At 41.1% G+C, this 20,827-nt stretch overlaps 1 protein-coding gene across 6 annotated transcripts in view; it reads right to left on the bottom strand.

The window, feature by feature from the left end:
• The window catches only part of CNKSR2 (connector enhancer of kinase suppressor of Ras 2), a 220,812-nt gene that overhangs the window by 178,678 nt on the left and 21,307 nt on the right, over positions 1–20,827 (bottom strand). For all 6 annotated transcript variants that reach the window (XM_055802894.1, XM_055802895.1, XM_055802896.1 and 3 more), the window contains exon 2: positions 2,934–3,097. In XM_055802894.1, the coding sequence (XP_055658869.1) occupies positions 2,934–3,097 (164 nt within the window). The remainder of the gene's footprint in view (positions 1–2,933; positions 3,098–20,827) is intronic.

Genomic DNA, 20,827 nt, shown 5'->3' with positions numbered 1-20,827 from the left:
AAATCTTTATTCCTTCTTCAACTGAAGCACCACAGGAAAAGAAAACCTGTGAATCTCACCCCCAGGATGATTGCTCTCCTGTCAAGAGCATAGTATGGCATGCTGGCAGCCAAAAGAGACTCTACTGAGATGGATAGCATGGGCCACCATTTGTTCTGTGATCAGCTAATGAACACCGGAGGATCCATTTGTTGCAAGTGCTTATGACAGGAAGAGAATACTGTGGGAAACCATAGCCACCCACTCACCTTCTGTCAAATCAATAAAGAACATCCTTTAAATACTGCTGTCAATCATAACTGGTTCCCAACTACTATTGCAGCAGTTTGTCTATTTAGCACTGTTCAACGGCCTCTGCCTGGGTTAAGAAGGTCCCATGCTCTCTCCGTTAACAGCCAAATATGCTTGTTCAGGCTCTTCACTTTCCTCCAGGAAGAAAATGTTGCCCAGTGAACTACAGGTGTGCAACATAAGCAGCTGGGTTGCCCTTTGCCATATCCACAGCTGACAGGGCAGAAACTGTGAGTAGAAGTTTACACCAAAAAATTGCTGGGAAGGGAGGCAGGAAGAAAGCAGCTAACAACATTGCAAAAGCTTTCCTCATTCATGGCAACTCTCCCCTGCAGAGTGAAAGCAGGAGCAAACAGTGAGAGATAGTTCTGTCCCCCTCAATTGTCCTCAATACCAAAAACTGTTTAGGTGGTCACTCACTAACTCAAACAGAATGGAGAGCAGAATCAGAAGTGACAATACTTTTGCTTTTTAACAATTAGTTTAAAATCAATCAGAGGTTGTGTTTGCAAGGCAAAATTAATGTTACTACCCGTACCCCATCACTCCACCCATCATCTCCAGCATCCAAACAGATGTTAACTCAGTTGGATCTTACACTTGTAACTCATGCCAAATTCCACCATGAAACGTAAAACTCCAGTGAAACATAAAAAATAATCAGATAATTTTCATTAAAAAACCCACCCTTGCACAGTGGCTACCTGCACTAGCAGTTACCCTGCATTGGAAAGTCATAAGCTCAAAGTTCTCCTAAACAATACAGTCAATGTTAGAGGCTAATCGGAAGAATGGGCAGGCACTAACCAGGACAGATACTTACTGATGCAATAAAAAAAGGAATGTCTGTAAGTATAGGACCAGTATAGCCGAAAGGATTGTCTCTGAATTAAATTTCCTAAGAGGTTTATCTGATTCATGAACAATAAATTCCAATTAACTCCACTAAAATCAATATTAACAATCACATTTTGTATCCCTGAGGAGCGATCAGAAGCCAATTGTGAGACCGCAAAAACCTCAGTTTAAATTAGAAGCTGTGATATGAACACATGCTATTGTGTTTCAGTGATGAAGTTTTCTTTAAGATGAACTCAAAAAAGCAGACACCACTGTATGTGTAACAAAGGACCAGCAAGGCTGAGACCTGCTGCACGAATTAAGGATGCAGTGTCAGCCTTCACTACAAATTCCTTATTTTATATTCCACTTAGTTCCATACGCTTTTCCCTAAGATAAGTGAGCTACAAAGACAAGTTGTGTTTGTTTGTCTAAAGACAACATCTGTAATTACATAACCAGGAAAAAAAAGATATTTCAGCTAATAATTTTTTTTTTCCCTGGAAAAATAGGTGATTTTTGAAAGAGCCACAATCTGTCTCCCTGTGTTCCTGGGAAAAATGGTTATCAGTGTTCCCCCTAACTAAGATTTTGTCTCAGTTAATTAAAATATTTACTTTCTTGTTTCTTTTTGCACTGTCTGATGAAAAAGTACGTTCAGAATAACTTTTTTAATGTTCCCTTCTATATCAGTAGCATGCTTTTTTTAGGATTGCATCCTTTCTGTTGTTTAAAAAACAAATAGATGAGTTAATGTATTGCACTGAGCCACTCTGCAACGTTATTATAAACAGTACTCTAAAAAAAGAATCTAAGATGTGTTTAAAACCAAATGTCTTCCTTTATGTACAAGCTTTTGTTCTCTTTTTTCTTTTTCTTTTGCATTTTTTTTCACTCTTTTCTCTTCACTACCCTTCACTATCTATCTCCCAAGGATGCCACAAAAGGATATTCAGAAAAGCTGCTCCATACTGAGAATCTACAAGCCTTTCTGAAGAGTCTTTCAGCCTGCCATCTTTGATTGCCTCTACTGGGATTCAGCTTTCTTAAAGCTGCTTTTGAGGCTTGGAAAAGTAGTATGCATTAAAAATCAACAAAACACCACTTTAGGTAGTCAAGTACATCTTAGTCGAACTGTTCGCAATCCTTCCTACAGTGGAGAATGCAGACAGTGTGCCCAATCTATCACTAATATTTACAGGCACACATGAAATTTTCGTAAGAAGGGTAAAGTCAGCCCAGTTATGCATGACACAACCTGACTGAAAAGACCATTACCAAAATCCCTCTGTATGCTCCATCAAAGATGTATTATTTGCACATAAGATAATTAATTCCATATTTAAACCTTCCTGCTGTGAAATACAAGAAGCTATGTTTCAGCAACCTTAAATAATCATCTAAAACATAATTTGCATGAAAGGATCAATGAAAAATGACATGGTTACTATCTGGACATTTTGTTTGTAAAGGGCAACCGGCACTCAATTACTGCAATCACATATATAACTGTTTTGTATTTCAAACCAAACCCAGTCCAGCTCTTTTGTGATTTCAGATAAACTTTTCTTCTATAAAGACAGCTATGCAAGTCTTAAATTTCTGACACCAATTAATTTAACAAGCACCAGCCTATCAGGAGATTCTTTATTGTGCCTCTGGTTTAAAATGCTAAATTGCTTAAACATTGTAAGTCAGGAGTTTCTTGAACTACTTAGTCTTTAGGACTAGAAATGTGAATATACAAACTGAATACGGAAAAACGGTTCACTCTCTGCCCCTTTTTTCCCCAAGAAGTTTACCAGTGCGCAGAGCAAGTCTACTGCTTCCAAGATAAGCTCCTGATGGCCAATTCGTGTGACTCCAAGATCTTCCAGTTCTTGATGAGTAATGCGTAGTAGCTGGTCACCACTAATCTTCTCTCTCTCAAAGTTCTTTATATATTGCTGCAGGCAATCATCAAGACCTGTATAAACAGGATGGAAGAAGGGAAGACAAAAGTTAGCAATATTTTGTACTGCCAGAGGAAGTAAAAATGGGCTGGAACCAAAAATCAAGCCAACGGAGGACATTTGCCCTATCTTTAAGAGAAGTATTTCAACATCACAAAAAATTTAGTGCTACCCAGAAATCTTAAAATTTGGAGAGCTATGTCAGCTGTGGCTTTTCCACCCGTGGACAATACCAGCTGCTCCTGAACCCCGAAGAGAGTCCTGAATTCTTGTAGTAAACTGCACTATGAATGCCTATTTGGCAGCCCCTAATAGCAGCTATGTTAGTAATGCCTCCATTGCATCTGGGAGGGGAGAGAAGAGGGAACAATGGAAGGGAGGAAGACTTGCATCCTTTTCTGGGTCCTGTGTATCAACAGATGCTGTTAGTTATTACAGCACTGTAAGAGACTGGAAACAAAGGAAAGCATTTGTGTCAGAGACAAATTCTAAGAGAATAATGAGAGTGTGATTATGCTTCATGCCATACATTCAGGAGTGACTAGCTGTCAGCACCTCTTAATCATGCTTCCAGCATACCTCCGCCATGGTAGGTCACATGGCCAGGAGGGGATGCTGCAGATGCACTCGCTAGGAATCTCTCCTCACAGGACGCTTGACTACAGTGCCCCATGCAGTGAAACACAAAAACAGCAGTGCCACATCTTAGCATCTCTCCTACTCCAAGACCGTTCATACACTGCTGAGCCACCTGAAAGTTCACAGATCATGCCAGCCCCTAAAATAAGCTGCAAAGAGCTCTAGAGAACAAGAAAGGTGGTAGCACTGTGAATGCGTAAACTGGGCAACAATTGCAGCAGCAGATCCAGCTCAATGTACCTCAGTTTAGAAAACGTACAGTCACTCACAGCACACAAAAACTTACTGAGCATGAAAAGCCACTAAAATCAAGACCTGTGTGTGCTCCCCAGAACTGAGTAATTGGGGAAACAGGCCCATCATGCCAAAAAAGATCCTAGAAGTGCATGCCACATATTTGCACAGGATGAGTGCAGGGTTGTGCAGGACCAGGTCCTGCTTTGGAGGCTACCCCTATCCTAGCTATTCAGCTTGATTATCAGTCTAACACAGCTTGATTATCAGTCTAACAACATGTAGCTGACTACACATTTTTGCCTGGAGCAAAGAGCACTGCAAAACATGGGATAATCCATCATGCCTCTCTTCCTCATCAACCTTTGCCTAAGAGTGCCAGACCAGTACGGGGAAGCTCTGCAGCATGTGCATCCCTGTGCCAAGGGGATAAGGAAGACTCTTGGGTATTTGGTGGTCCACCTAAAATTTCTGTCTCAAATACCTTCTGATGGATCAGCATGACTCCTACCAAGTGGCAGGATTTGACAAAAACCTGAATGTGTTAATTTAGCTGCTTCTTGAGAGACACCACTTTTCTGATGGTTGTCTTCAAAAAATCCTAATGTTGAAAAGACATCTGCTCGTTAGGTTGCAAGGAAGTGAGAACATTTTTATTGGCTAATAAAAATGTATGGAAAATCTGAAGATACACAAGGAGGAAGTATCGATCTGACTGCTGAGCCCCAGCTGCCTCATAAAAAAACCCAGCTTATAGCATAAAGCTTCTCTGAAACTGGCCACCAAGCATTTTTGATTCTCATTCAACCCTTTTAGGGTGTAACCACACCTCAAGAGAGACTTACACAAGGAACACCTTGGTACTGCAGGCAGGGATGCTGCAGTGCCAGGCCAGCCGGCCATTGCTGGCTTAGCTCTCAGGCAAGCGTGACCCACACTCTGTCCCTGCTACAACACACCAGCACAATCTTCACATGGCTTTAACTTCTAGAATTCATACACCGAAACTAAACTACACGCAAACACACTGTAAATCAAATGCTCCAGGCCTGAGACACAGGAGCAGGTCTGTAACTTAAGCTGCTTCCAACCACATCCTTCCAAAGCCACCTGATTTCCTGCCTCCAAAACAAAGCCACTTAAATGTCTAGGTTAATCAAGCATTTGAAGCTATGCCTTCCATTCACTTCCCTTTCTAATCAAATCATTGTTCAAATTGTTCTTCAAGAAGGAAATCTTAAAGGCACAGGAGCAGAACATCCCATGGACCAAAAGACAAATCAGTAGGGAAGACTGGCCTGGTTGAACAGCGAGCTTTGGCTGGAACTCAGGAAACAAAAGAGTTCATGACCTCTGGAAGAACGGACAGACCACTCAGGAGGACCACAAGGATGTCATGAGGTTATGCAGGGAGAAAATCAGAAGGGCCAAGGCCCGGCTAGAACTTCGTCTAGCTACTGCTGTAAAAGACCATAAAAAAATGTTTCTGTAAGTACTTTAGCAACAAAAGGAGGGCTAAGGAGAATCTCCATCCTTTACTGGATGTGGGGGAAACACAGTGAGAAAGGATGAGGAAAAGGCTGAGGTACTTCATGCCTTCTTTGCCTCAGTCTTTAACAGTAGGACCAGTTATTCTCCAGGTACCCATCCCTCTGGGCTGGAAGACAGGGACGGGGAGCAGAATGAAGCCCCCACAATCCAAGGGGAAACGGTCAGTGACCTGCTACACCACTCAGACACACACAGGTCTATGGAGCCGGGTGGGATCCACCCAAGGTACTGAGGGAGCTGGCGGTGCTCACCGAGCCACTTCCCATCATTTATCAGCAGTCCTGGCTAACCGGGGAGGACCCAGGTGACTGGAAGTTGGCAAACGTGACACCCATCTACAAGAAGGGCCAGAAGGGGGATCCAGGGAACTACAGAGCTGTCAGCCTGACCTCAGAGCTGGGGAAGGTTATGGAGCAGACCATCTTGAGTGCCGTCATGCAACGCGTACAGGGAAAACAGGTGATCAGGCCCAGCCACCAGGGGTTTGCGAAAGGCAGGTCCTGCCTGACCCTCCTGATCTCCTTCTGTGACAAGGTGACCTGCTTAGTGGGTGAGGGAAAGGCTGTGGATGTTGTCTGCCTGGCCTTTAGTAAAGCCTTTGACACCATTTCCCACAGCATTCTTCTGGAGAAACTGCCTGCTCGTGGCTTGGGCAGGTGCACTGTTTGCTGGGTAAAAACCTGGCTGGATGACAAGGCCCAGAGCAGTAGTGAATCAAGTCACATCCAGTTGGCAGCTGGTCATACATGGTGTTCCCCAGGGCTCAGTACTGGGGTCACTTCTCTGTAATACCTTTATCAATGATCAGTGGGTGAGGGGATCGAGTGCACCCTCAGCCAGTTTGCAGATGACACCAAGCTGGGCAGGAGTGTTGATCTGCTGAAGGGCAGGAAGGTTCTGCAGTGGGATCTGGGCAGGCTGGACCGATGGGCTGAGGCCAATTGTATGAGTTTCAAGGTGAAGTGCTGGGTTCTGCACTTGGGCCACAACAACCCCACACAACGCCACAGGCTTGGGGAACAGCAGCTGGAAAGCTGCCTGGTGGAAAAGGACCTGGGGGTGTCGGTCGACAGCCACCTGAACATGAGCTGGCAGCATGCCCGGGTGGCCAAGAAGGCCAAAAAGCATCCTGGCTTGTACCAGAGGCGGTGTGGCCAGCAGGACTAGGGAAGCAATCGTCCCCTTGTACGTGGCACTGGTGAGGCCGCATCTTGAACACTGTGTTCAGTTTTGGGCCCTTCACTGCAAGAAAGACATTGAGGTGCTGGAGTGTGTCCAGGGAAGGGCAACAAAGCTGGTGAAGGGTCTGGAGCACAAGTCTGAGGATCAGCTGAGGGACCTGGGGCTGTTTAGCCTGGAGAAAAGGAGGCTGAGGGGAGACTTTATTGCTCTCTACAGCCACCTGAAAGGAGCCTGTAGGCAGGTGGGTGTCAGTCTCTTTTCCCAAGTAACCAGGAATAGGACAAGAGGGAAGCGCCTCAAGTTGCACTAGGGGAGGTTTAGATTGGATATTAGGAAAAAAAAATTTCTTCACAGAAAGGGTTGTCAAGCATCGGAACAGGCTGCCCAGGGAAGTTGCCCAGGTTAAGTCACAACCCATAGACATATCTAAGAAGTGTAGATGTGGCACTTAGGGACACGGTTAGTGGTGGACTTGGCAGCGTTAGGTTAATGGTTGGGCTCAATGATCTTAAAGGTCTTTTTCAACCTAAAGAATACTGTGATTCTATGATCAGTCATATGCATAACATATTAACAAGGAACAAAAATGGTGATCAAGGAATGATCATGTATCGCATCTTGCCACATAGCCTGGTTCTCAGATATGCTTAACTGGCTTGCGAGGAGCTAAAAATTGTTCCCTAATTCTCCAACCAAAAAAATACAAATGGCTAAACTCTACTAAAGCTTTTATTCTCCTCACTTTGATTCCTCTACAGGAGGTAATGAATTATCAGAACCACCAAGACTGATCCATAAAATGACTCAGTTGCAACACATATGCATGGAAAAGAGAACAGGAGCACTCACTAAGGCCGAAACAACAGAGCCTGCTACTTTGTGGGGTGCCCCACGGTATTTTTGATATATTTTCCTTTCGTACTTAAATAATGAATACTCTGCCTTTGACCTTAGAACTGCTTGTTAATCAAAAGTAATGTTTCACTGTAGACCAACACAACACATGCATAATCAGTGTGATGTACAAGGTGAAGATCTTAATTTCTCTCTTTCTTGCTTCAGAACATTCAAAGACCATAACAGTCCTGCACATTCCCAAAAAATTTCAATGTGAGCCCTCAGTTCATGCAAATGGTGCCATCTCTCTCTTACATGCTAGGCAATGCTCATTGTTAGCAAACGGACAAGCAGCAATACAAATCAGATAGTCTTCTCTGCCTGACACCTGAAAGTAAGGCCATTTACCAAGTCCTAGTGAACTCATTTAGACATTTAAATTTAGGTTGCGAAGGGAAATAATTTTTCTCAAATCTTCTTGAATCCACTTTACTAGTTCACACACACACAAAATACCATTATCTTCAATTATCTGACATGAGCCTTCTGGATTTATCCATATTTGTACATATTTTCTCCTAAAGTCCTGCTTAGCCCAAGTTTTCCACGCAATATGCTAATTGCATGAACTCTTTTACAAGCACAGTCCCATGTATAATGGCATTTATCTTTGGAAAAAAAAATAGTATTCTTGACAATACGTAAAATATTTCATCTAAAAAAGTATTAAAAATAGGCCATAGATGTGATTTTGCTAAATGACTAAAAAAGAAAGCAGTAAGTACTTCTGATGTTCCTGAATTTAAGTCCCACACTGCTTACATAGACTACTGAATGAGAATAATAACATTAAAATATTCAACGTCATCAGGTATCAAAAAATTAATTCCCATCTAAGACTAGCAACACAAATCCAGAATAAGACATGACAGATGCACTTAATAAACACTTACTGACAGTTAATTCTATATAAAGCCATTACTCTTCCTCCTCCTGCTATCTATGTATTTTTGTCATTCAGATGTAATTTAGACGGATGTACGTAGTTCACATAGGGCAAGAAAAAAATATTAAAACAACAAAAATACTACTGACGATTGCTTGAGTCACCAATTTTGTAAAAACTACAGCCAGGAAAGAACAAAATAATTTAACCATAGGTTGTGTGACATTTTCAGAATAGCCTGACACAAATACTTCCCCTCATTCCCTAAACAGAACATCTTTTTAAAGTAATTTATTTCTGACATTCCATTTCTTAAAAAGCAGCTATTCTTTTTGTAAACAAAACTGTACACAGATAGGAAATTATTCTTATTCTTATTATTATAGACCGCCAGCTTTCCCTACCCACACCTTTTGTCCCCAGAGCCACAGCAGACAGCCCTGTTTGCCAGCAGCGGGCCAGGTGCTGCTACATTGAGATCAACAGGAGGGGAGCTGCAGGGAACGGGTGTTCCTGGCTGATAATGCCATTTAACTTGGGAAAGGACAAGATGTACCAAAACACATCAGGTGCCTGGAGTCCATGCAAACACCCTGGAAGCTAACAGGGAAAGCACAGCTTTCTTAACAGTACTATGTCTTTTACAATATTCCTGCAAGTCCAGCATCCACCCAACCTCAGTGTAGTGAGAAATTTTTCTAGCTGTAAAGGTTTGCTCTGCTTCTACGTGCAGATGCCCTCATATCAGAGGATGGCACACGACCCATATGCCACAGGAATCCTAGCAAATAACCCAGTTTAATGTACTAAACATTGTTCCTGGCCATGGGTACAATTAAGGTTGCCAAGCACCTAGCAGTCCCGTATAATTCAAGAACAGTGGCATCTGTCCAAAAACCTGGTCTGTTGTTATATTCTGGATGCATAAGACCCTGTAGTACATCACACAGGTTTTGTGATGTCAATACACAAGTAAGTGTCTCATAGTCAACAACCCTGCTCCTCACCCAAATTAACCCCAAGTTTCTTAAAGTATATGTAAAGGCACAGATGTTCCAATAAAAAGAAAGTTTAGAGTAAAACTGTACAATAAGTACTCCTCTTCCTTCTAGACCTACTCTTTAAAGCAAACACTACACAATGTAACTTTTTTTCCTTTTTCTTGAAAGATTCTTCATCTTGTGCTGCAGAAATAACACAGACCTCCAAGAACACTAACTACTCAAGAAGAACTCTCCTGCCTCACATGCTTTCCACCTGAGATTACCAACCACAAAGTCTGGCAATGCTGTCCAGATCCCATTATATACTCACTACCTGGCCAGTTTGACTGGGGCCTTAGAAAAGCACTTAAGATGTTAATGCATTGCACACCTTTGTCAGCCAGCATACCCCTGAGATGTTACACACAGAGATGATCTATTCTGTGCATTAACAGAAAAGGAGCAACTCTTCTCATTAAGTTTAAAGCAAACTCTACCTCTCTGTGGGACCAAACAAATAAAAAACAATAGCCAAAGTAAAGAAAGCTCCTCCAAAAGAAACTGCTCAGAAGATTCAGTGCTTTTAACATTTAAAAAAAAAATCTCCTCTAGAAAAGATTCCTTGCAAGCAGAACATACTGGAGCTGGTTCCCCGCCCCCCCCCTCCCCCCACTGCATCACCGAGTTCTACCCTTGTGTGGGCCGAGCCAGAGTTCATTAAATCATTAACAATCTTTAATGGCTCACAGATGCAAAATTGGGCAGATTTCTATGTAATAAATTACTTATATTACAGCAGCACAGTAGAAACTGATCAAGAAATGTTTAATTTCATTCTTTTAACTCATACGATTTCCTGGAATAAGATTGCAAGATGCAGTGCTACCCTCCAGGGAAATCTTCCATGCTTGCCATCTCCTAACTAATAACACAACTCCATACTTCATGATCTCTCTGAGGTCTTACTGTCTTATTTTGAAGTGCGCAATAGGTTACCTTTTGGAACAAGCAAGCCAACAAACCACCCTGTAATTCAGTGTCAAAACAGGTTATGCACATCTGTGGGAATTCAAATTCAAATGACCCTCTCAATGAAATACATCCTGAGGTTCTGATCCCACAGTCTGTTCCCCCTTTGCAAACAGTTCAGTGTTTCCTCCCACCTCTGAGAGAATAGAGTATTAAAATACATTTTCTGTGGTTAGATCTGAATTAAAATTTGTAATCAGCTGCTTAGACATACATGAAAAGACACAGTTCTAAAACCAGTGGCAACTAGATGGAATATTCTTCCCCAAACTGGTGGCAAAAGACATTTTCCTTAAGGTTGGAGCACCACAGTGAAAGTAATAGAGCTTATGTCCTTATCAACCTTCTTTTCAGCTTGGGGCTAAGGGAAAGATGATTAACTTTATAGGTTCAACTACCACACCTGAAACTTTGATAAGGGAGTGTATTTTTATGCTCCCCTAGAAAATCAGAATAAGGATGCAAACTGACAACTTCCCTGGGCAAGTTCAAGCAATGGACTGCAATACAGAATTTAACAAGTCAAAAAAACAGTATTAAACCACATTTTAAACTGGGCATTCATGTAGCACTCTCCAACGTCTTTTCAGATTGTAAACTATTGTTTGCAACATTTTTACCTAAACTAGCATGATGGAAGGGACTACTAAAATGTTAAATATTCAGAAAAAAAATCACAGTTGTTTTCTCCCTGCTCACCACTAAATATGCATTAAATTTAAGCCAACTACCACCTTTAAAACTGCACATGAGTCTAGGTATGTTTCAAACTTCAATGTTCAGCTGAGTTCCTGGTAAGTTACAATACTGTGCTGTGACTTAGGCATTTTCACCCATGCTTTATTAATCCAGAGCTGGTAGGCTACTAGCCTATTCACTTCAATTACACAAAAATAGAAGCTTTGCTTATGTAAAGAGCAAGACAATCAACAAGAAAACTTCTCCCTCTCTTCCACCTCAACCAGAGAGCTGCTCCTAGGCACAGATACTGCAGGCAGCCCAGAGCAGGCAATTTTCCCCACCGCAGCAGCTCCTATTTAGGGTACACACTCATGTTTCCTCCTTAAGAGAACCAGAGCACAAGAGGGGAGGCTAGGAAAGGCCAGGTTTCCCCACCATCTGTACGTGGGAGGTGGGCATTTGGAAACTCTCCATGTCCCTCAATCTGAATGCCACCACAGAAACCGAGCATAAGCCAAACTAGCTGCTTCCCCACCTGAGAGGCAAAGCCAATTCTCCTCTGCCTACGTAAGGGATGCTCACTGCATCAGGGTCTTCAGCACCTCCTGGGCTTCATATGTGACAAACAGATGTCACAGTTTTCAGTGCCAAAAGACTGAGCAAAGAACAGATAGCAAATGCCTACTGTGGACAGGACAGCTGCAAAAAAGTAATGTCCCATCCCAGAGGAGTAAATCAGGTAGGATGGCAAAAGAAACAACAGAAGCAGCTTTCATTACAGATTGAGAAAAAATTACAATATATTTAGAACTGGGGAGGGGGGTGGGGGGGAATATTGAAGGTTCTGGATTTATGAATGGATACAGGATTAATGAGAAAAAGAATTGCCAAATATCTGGATTATAGCAGTATTTGCAAAAGAGCAGGACAATCACTTTGTGCTTTGGTTATCTGCAACTATGGCAAAAGCCCTCTAACTGCAAAATATGTTTCTCCTTCACTCTATATAATTATTCTCCCTCTCTCTCCCCCAACCGCGCACCCCCCCACCCCCACGCCCCATACAGCGGAGTCAAGGAAAATTCCAAAGTATTACAAACAACCATTAAAATGACTGAGAAAATCCAAATAATTATTCCTTCAAGCATAACGTGTATTCACAGAATATAGTATAAGATTACATGTTTTCCATGTGCAGTTTAGAGTAGATGTATTCTTTTCAAGGAATCTTCGAGTGTTCATAGTCAAAACAGTAGCAGAGAAGTACTGCTAACTCAAAACTACATTTTTAGGCAATGAAAGAGAAACACAATACATAAAACCCCTTACTTTATATCCACTGGATATATACTACTACATCCAGAAGAGCGTGCCAAGTTTGTAGAATGAAGAAGTCAAAACACAGAAGACGTGAACATGAGAAGCAGCAATGTAATCCAAATTCAGCCTCTCCTGAAGGTATTATAAATGCTGAGACCCTGGCTACTAGACCTGTGTACAGCAGTGAGGTAAATAAGGAAGGTATCACACTGGGCTCATGAAGAGATGTGCAAAATGAGAAATTGAAACAGAAGTATATTTTAGACCTTGCATGTTGCTCTGTTCTTTTTAAGGTCCTTGCCAGGAGAAGCACCTGTGGTCAGTCAAAGAAAAAGCCACCAGTGAACAAGGAGATGTCATTATGCCAGGTGAGAACTTGGAAGTCAAGGCCATATTTGTGGCAGCAAAGAAAACATCAGGCTGAGGTGAAAGTACTGCCTCAAGTCACTACAAAATCTGGAATTTAAAATCAAATCTAACTCTGAAATGTCTGCTGTTTCCGTGCCTACAGATACACTCTATTTACCTGATCGTGAACTCTTACGAGTCCTGAATATATTAGTTGTGTGATTGCCAATAAATGGCAATTCTGTTCATCAGAAAACTGCAGAAACGTCAAAATTTAGTGGATTATACATGGCTCATCAACAGCTCTACTTTACAAGGAATTTCACACTGACCAAATTTTAAAAGGGTCTTCTTAAAAAAAGAACACAGAATTTAAAAAAGGAGACAAGCACAACAGAACATGTACATGGAGACTAACTATGGGCATGATTTAAAGATACACAATATAGAACTGGGGGTAGTGTCCAATAGGACATATTTTCAATAAAATCAGTCCTTGCTGTTAGACTACTTATAATCAGGGCTTATTATGGCAAGTTAGACTTCTTAATTACAAGAATAATATCCAAAGTGTTCTGTTTAGCTGTTGGTAAATGTAATCATTCATATTTCTCTGGGTGGTTTTTGTTCCATTATGCCCATCTGTATAGCAAAACCAAATCTTTACACAAGCATATACACAAGCACAACACAAGTTTTGCGAAGTATTTAAAATCTTAAAACATGGATAACACTGCAACAACCAGTGTCGAGCTCTATTTCTATGAAACTCAAGGATTAGTATCCTTGATTACCAATATTGTTCTCAATGTAGGAGGTTATAATTATTGCTATATTTAGGACTCTTATTATTGGATTACTTCAACCACATTGTTCCACAACAGCTGTAGCCTTTGCACATGAGAAATGCTGAAATGTGCTGAAAAGTTAGTGTAGCTGATAATGGCAGTGGAAATCTCTTTTGCTAGTGGAAGGGAAAGGGGTGGAACAACCCACAGCATCATTAAATATCAGGAATCCCTGAAATGAAGCTAATCAAAGGAATGCATCCTTTTACTCCTGATAAACAAACACTACTACATGCAACTGTAGGGCAGCCACAATAAGGATGGGATGAGAAAGTGTGCATTCACTCTCATAACTCAGTGTATACAATGACAGATTTTAAGCTCAGGTTTAGAAGTTCAGCACATTTTGAGAGGCATCTAGAGATAAACTGGAAATATCTGAACTGTAATGATTTTTTTCTTTCTTGGGTTTTTTTTTTTTTCTTCTTCTTTTCCTCACACCCCCACCCCCACCCCCAAGACCAATAGGCTAACAGGTGAGTGGATGGGTGGGTGTTTAAATATCATATTCTACCAAAACCAGAAGTTCTCCAATAAGTTGTCTAAGCATTGTAAAGACTGTAAGACTATAAACATTACTGAAATACTCCTCTAAATTTTCAAAGAGGAAATGCCATTGTTGTCTCAATTTTTTTTGCTATTTAAGTCTATGCCCTCATGATTTCTGAGGCAGCTTTGAGGACATGGAATGTACCATCAAAGCTTTGCAAAAAGCAAGAGGAGAAAGTGGCATTGTTGCTTTACAGGTAATAATATATTTTTATGATACACAACAATCCAGTCATTCTCGTCTCACACAGGGCCCCATGATGCTAAACCCTGTACAAAGTAACATACAAGGAGACATGGACCTGACCCAAGATGTTCGATAAACTTCTCTTTCTCCATGAAATTTAAGATGACTAGCTAATAAAGGCAGATCCCTCAACAGCTGCTTTTAATTCTACTCCGTCTCACTTTGCAGTTTTCACACTCTCACAATCATCCTCCTTCCCATTTTTCACATGTACTCCAGTTTGCAGAGCACCTCAGGAAAGGCAAGTTTTTTTGGATCTAATCAATGTTTGACTTCTTCCTCAAAGTACTACACTTCTGCTCCAATTATCACATGTAAACTGGAATATACTGCAACTAACTTAGCATATAGGCATTTTTCAATCCATGTTATAAAATTAAGGTTCTAAATATCATTAATAACATCTCTTTGATTTGTGTTTCATCAGATAATTTTTTTTAAATTTCAAATGCTACTATTTTTCTCCTCTAAAATGATTCCTTGTACAACGTCTGTCTGCATCACTACCACTGTAGGCATTTGATGTTTCCTAAGGACTTGCTACCACACACCAGACTATAAGAAGTAACTATTAGTGATTAGTTGCCCCTAAAATATAAACAAATGAGCACAACAAAAAGTTTTTCTCAGCCATGTCCTTCTGACTTCAGAGTCTCTAGAGGTTCGTCTTTGTACCAGTGAAAAGCAAATTGACAAGACTAAAACTCAGCATATCGCCAAACATACAATATTCTGGTGCCTGCAAACAAAAAGAACACACCACTGCTTTACACAGGGAGAACAACTGTCCCTCTAACAACAGCATGTGGCTTTATTACTTCTCCAACACAGCTCTCAAGCAAGCAGCGAGCACTAATGATATTAAAATAGGGAGTGACTGCCACCAGGTTCAAGGACCCTACCAACCTAACAGTGCCAGAACTGGAAAGGGCTAGTGAATGCGCAGTCAGCCAGACACAAACCAGCCCTTGGGCTACAGCTGCACATCTCCAACCGCAACTGCACTAATGCGCAGCATCTGCCCTCCAAACAATTTTGCACGATGCAGCAATGACAAACTACCAAATTCCCAAATATGACTGCAAGCATTGAAATGCAACCACCATGTCCCCTAAGGATGGGAGGTTTTGTTTAAATAGGTGTGGTATTGGCTTCTTCAACACTTTAGAAGGGGCTGTAAGGCTGAAACACCCCCTCAGGACTTAAGATACAAAAGTCCTAATTTTCCAGAGCTTTTCACTGTCTCCCATGATTATCTGCAGCTGTGCTTCACACTAGCACATACGACTATAGGAAGTGCAAAACCATGAAATGTCCAAGCCTACAGCAGGCAGGCAGGAGGGAAAGTTTCTTCAAACTCTGAGTGAACTCCCTCCAGTTCATTCTTCCTTCTTGCAACACCCATGCAATTCCCAGGCTTGAAGCGCTCTTTAGCAGAAGTTCGCACAATTCAGCACAGTGTGAGATTTGGGATAGTTTTAGAACTGTGGGCAGAAAAAGCTCTGCATCCCCCTCCACATGACAAAGAAACATCTGTAACTGAAAATCACAGGTCAAATACTTTGATATGTGTAGGAGTGTCTTGAAGAAGAAATGGAGAGCTATACTTCTAATATTTATCACTTCCATCACTTCACACATGATGCCTCATTAACCATCCCACCCCTCTGCAAAATGTAAATGAATCACGTATTAAGGGGAAAAAACAAGTATAATATGTAAGACAGTCAGAAGATGTTTATGTAGGCCAAACACCCCTGACATTAACCAAGTGAGTACATAAGTACTGGCTGTTCTTTCAAATGCCTTACCATGTTTGCGTTTTTACAGCATGCTCCACAGCAGCCGCATTAAACACACTGTTGCTGTCACAAGAAGGGATCTCCTCTTCTCCCTCCCTCACATGGGCTAATATATGCTATTACGCAAAATAGTCAAATAAGCTCTGCCACAGTCTTTATTATAGTTCTTCACTAAGAAAACCAGCTTTGCTGCCAAGAAGGCAGCAAAAGTTACTATGCCAGAAGGCATCCTTTTGGAGCAAGCCGGAACATTGTGTCCCTGAAGAAATAATGTAACAATTGTTAAAGCTTTCCTTTACCTCAGTACATCACACTGTCTCCCACCACTGGAGAAATCTGTTAATGATTCAGATAAGGTTTCAAGATTTATTTGGTGATGTCATCACATGGGGTCTGTGGATTTCATGCAGCCCAGCAGTGTGGTTAAAAGCAACGCTATTCATTTTGCAACACAAGCAATTCCTCAGTTTTGATACGCTTACATTGAACCCCGCTCTGAAGCAACAGTGGACAAAATGCTGGACTTGCTTGGGAGTGCTTCTGTGATGACTTCTTCCTTCCCCTCTGTTTGATTTTCCTTCTAATACCAGCAAAATCACCCAGCATTCACTGGCTCAATCTGCCTTCTCTCAAGAAGGGATTTCAGAATTAAGAACCCTAATGACATCACCCATAATTGGACAGAATATGTCAAAAACTTTACAAACAGTGCTACAAGTAGAGCTTTATTACATTCTGATATGCACAGATATCGCATATGTTAAGAACTCAAAAACATTGCAGTTTTAAGCTTCTTGCCTAAGACAATCTGCCTCAAACTATACTCAGAGTAGAGAGCTTTACATAAAAGTACATTCAAGGACCACTTTACATGCCTGCTCTTCCCCACTCTCCCTCTTGCTTATTAAGAAAGAAGAACACATTCCATAATGTAAAATCTACAATATAATCCTAAGCCTGTAAAGTGGGAGTGCAACCCATACAACTAGATCATAGCAAAAATTATTTTCTTTGGCAATATACTTTTTAAAATAATGTCAGCTTTGCCTAAGTTGTAAATACATAAAATTTAAAAAAATAAAATCTGTTCAAGTGACAACCTAAGTTACACTTCAGTTAGTTTCTCATTTTGCATAATCACTTGCTCATACAATTTATCCGTATGAGCAAAAAGCAGTAACTAGGAATTAGACCCTTCAAAGACGGAATTAATCTACAGCGACGTATTAGTCTCTTTCAAATCTTGTCAATGTTATATCCCCAGGAAAGAGAAATGAACGTTTACATGGAAAGTAATGTGTGCACATCACACAATATTAAAAACAGTTTGTTTTTAACTATTAACTGCATAGCATTAAATTAATGGCATGAAACCTGTCCCTGAAGCTTTTTGCCAAAGAGAAGATGAGGTAGTTCATTAAATATTAGTATTACACACTATATACATCTGTTCAAAATGCTGCAGTTTAGTGCTACTAATGTTTTATAATGCACACATATACAACACGTAGCCAATTCAAAGGCCTAACGCTGGGAAACCCAAAGAAAAACCTGAAATCCCCACACTTTGCCACTGTTGTAAGCAACACTGAGAAACACCTAAGGGGAAGTGGAAGATGCACACCTCACTCAGCCTCCTAAACAATTCATGTAGAAAGAGGCCAGAAACATCACAGAAAACACGCCATCAGTGAGAACCCTACTCGTACAGAGCCCTCCAGAAGGCAGCACAAAGTAAAGTGTTGCTCCCATGTGTTTTGCTTAGGCATACTTACAAACAGCCTTGCCCCAAGCCACATGGACAGCATGGCAAACTAAATCAGAGTTGAGATTTAACCAAGGTTGCAGCTCCACAAGCTGTAGTATATTGTTGCCATAGCTTATCAGATAAAAGGAAGAAGAAGAAAAAAAACCATAAAGTTTTGGCACTGAATTAATTTTGAGCTTGAGCTTCCTTTCTGTGATCTTCATCCTTTATTCTACAGTATCGTTGGCTGGTAGAACTAAATACCTGTATCAGGCAGTGTGGGATGAAGTGTCCCAGTTATGGATATTCCTGCCCATTTCCACAAGACATCACCAGGAGGCAAATACTGTTTAATGTTTTCTGTGCTAGCTGCACATAGCCAGCTGCAGTATACTTGTTGGTCTTGCTCTGTTATCTCCTGCCCATTTTAAGCATTGATTACTTTACATTGAAAAGTGATGGAGAGGGTGCATCACTACAAAAATACTAAGTATTTCTGTTAGCGCCTCATCCAGACCTAATCAAAAGCTGGAAAAACAAACCAAAACCAAAAAGTACAAGACAACATCTGAATTTTCACTCTGCAGAGTTTAACTGGACTTGTTATATGTACTAATTTTAATCTGTATGAGAGATTCCTTGGTTCTGTATTTATGCTTAGAAGTATAGCTGAAACAAGCTTAGATACCATTTCAAGCACTTACAAGACCTGAATGATAATAATAATTACTGTTTTCATCACAGTAATTCTGGCTGACTTTGCATGTCTTCCTCCTTGTCGCTAAAGACTTAAGGAAAAGACTGTCCTTGTTACCTCCCATAAACACTTTTGGTCTCATTAAAAATAAACTTTCTGAACCTGAGTGAGACTTAAAGAGTGGGGGTTTTTTGGAAGACAAAGGACATCTTCATTTCCAAGTACCTGCTGTAAGGTATCAAAGGTACCATTTCCACCATCATTTCCAAATGTCAACCAGTCTGTTAAACATGCATTTATCAGCTGTATTCTCATCTTGCACTGCAACACATGCATCCTAGTGCTTATGTATTATTTCAGCCTCCTGTTAAGAAAGAGTAATACCTTAAAACTCTTCAGTTCTTTTAGAATGTCTTCACTAACTTGAACTATTTCAGAAATAGCAGGGCTTTTGATAATAAGCATGCATGAAGTTAAGCACTAGTAGATAAGAAACAGGAATTCTAATGCCTATAAAGATAAGGTTCAATTCCTCTTCTCATGACAGGTTCTGCTCTGCTAAAGTCCCCTTTGGAGCTGGTTCTCTGTGTAACCACTAGTTTCACAACTGTAATAGGGAGAAAAGTGGAAAAAGGCAAAAAAAAATTCTGAAGCTTTAATATTAATAGCTTAGTATTAGCATTACAACAAGTTGTTGGTATACTTTTGAAAAGAAAAATAGCAGCACAGCAATACAGGACATGCAGATTTCTGGGACAGTACTTTTTAACAAGCAAATGAACACCAAATTTTAGGGCGAAAATTACAGGCAGAAGAAGGAGATTCTGAAGACTTTTGACTGGAGTGGTTTTTGCAACACACTGCCCCACCACCCCAGGCATCCTATCCTGCAGCCAGATGATAGAGCGCCTCACTGAAGACACTGCCTTCTGCCCAGCTGTCCTAGGCTCCTTCAGCTGAAACTGCAGCATTCCCATCTGCAGCCCACTGCCACAGAACAGAAGTACTCTGGTTTCTGCACAGCAGCAAGAATTTAGTTGGCAACGTCTGAGCACCAGTGATGCAATCCTTAATAAATGAAAACCTGTAACAGGTCTTAAAATATCTGGCCATGATATTCTGCCTGTAAGACTACATGTCCAATTTGTGGTTACAATCAGACAAGAAAATCTTACGCACAGATTTCGGAGAGAACCCTAATCACCATCTTCATCAGATGGGCAGGAAAATCTTGTTAAGATCCCCACTGGGAGAACTCATTTTGCCTCCCACCTAGAGGCTGCATAAAGACCACATAAGCTATACCTATACCAACGCCACTCTCATTTTTCCCTTTCCCAGCACCACCACCAGCAAAAATTTTCCTCAGCACATCTGTTACTCCACCAGCCCAACCCACTCCCTCTCTTCTTTAACTCCTTATTTTCTTTGCACTTAGACAGGAATGGGAAAACCATTTTATTCTAGCATCCGTTTTTTTCATCCTCCTTTCTCTTCCTGCATAGCTCCAAGGTCAGTACCTCCTGCAGCATGCAGCTTTCCTAAGTGGCAGGAGCCATACAGCAGACTGACAAGAGCCTCAGTGAATTAGCTGCTGCATGAGAGCTGCTGCTAACATCAGCAAAGCCACCCAAAAAGTGTTACCAGTTACAGTTTACCTTACTGCTGTTACCTGGAAAATCTGTGACTAGCAACAGGGGTATCAAGGTCATCCTCCAAGTATCAGGCTGGCAATTTTATGGTGCACCAGAATTAGAAAGAAAATTATATTTCTTCTACATAAAAATTCAAACTGAGCAGCCTGTAGGGATCCTCCCTCCTTAACAGAGCTGCATCTTCACCATTTGTAGCGAGGATTTTATTATAACCTATTCACATTATAAGTCAGTCTTTGGTAGACAGAGCAGTGCTTTGACTTTCAAGCATTCAACAGGGGATCCTACTAATGAAACATTTAACCCACATCGTTCAGGTAGGGAGCGACTTGCTAACATGTGCCTCACAAAGTCTGAGTTCCACATTAGTGTTGGGCCCATCTTCTCTGACACAACTTGACACTTCAGTTGTATGTTAAGCTCTGAAGCATCTGTTCCATAATAAACTG

This window comes from Falco peregrinus, chromosome 4 (assembly GCF_023634155.1).
Source record: "Falco peregrinus isolate bFalPer1 chromosome 4, bFalPer1.pri, whole genome shotgun sequence".
Taxonomy (NCBI): Eukaryota; Metazoa; Chordata; class Aves; order Falconiformes; family Falconidae; genus Falco; species Falco peregrinus.
The sequence above is the reverse complement of the archived record's forward strand: the minus strand, read 5'-3'. Positions and strand labels throughout refer to the sequence as shown.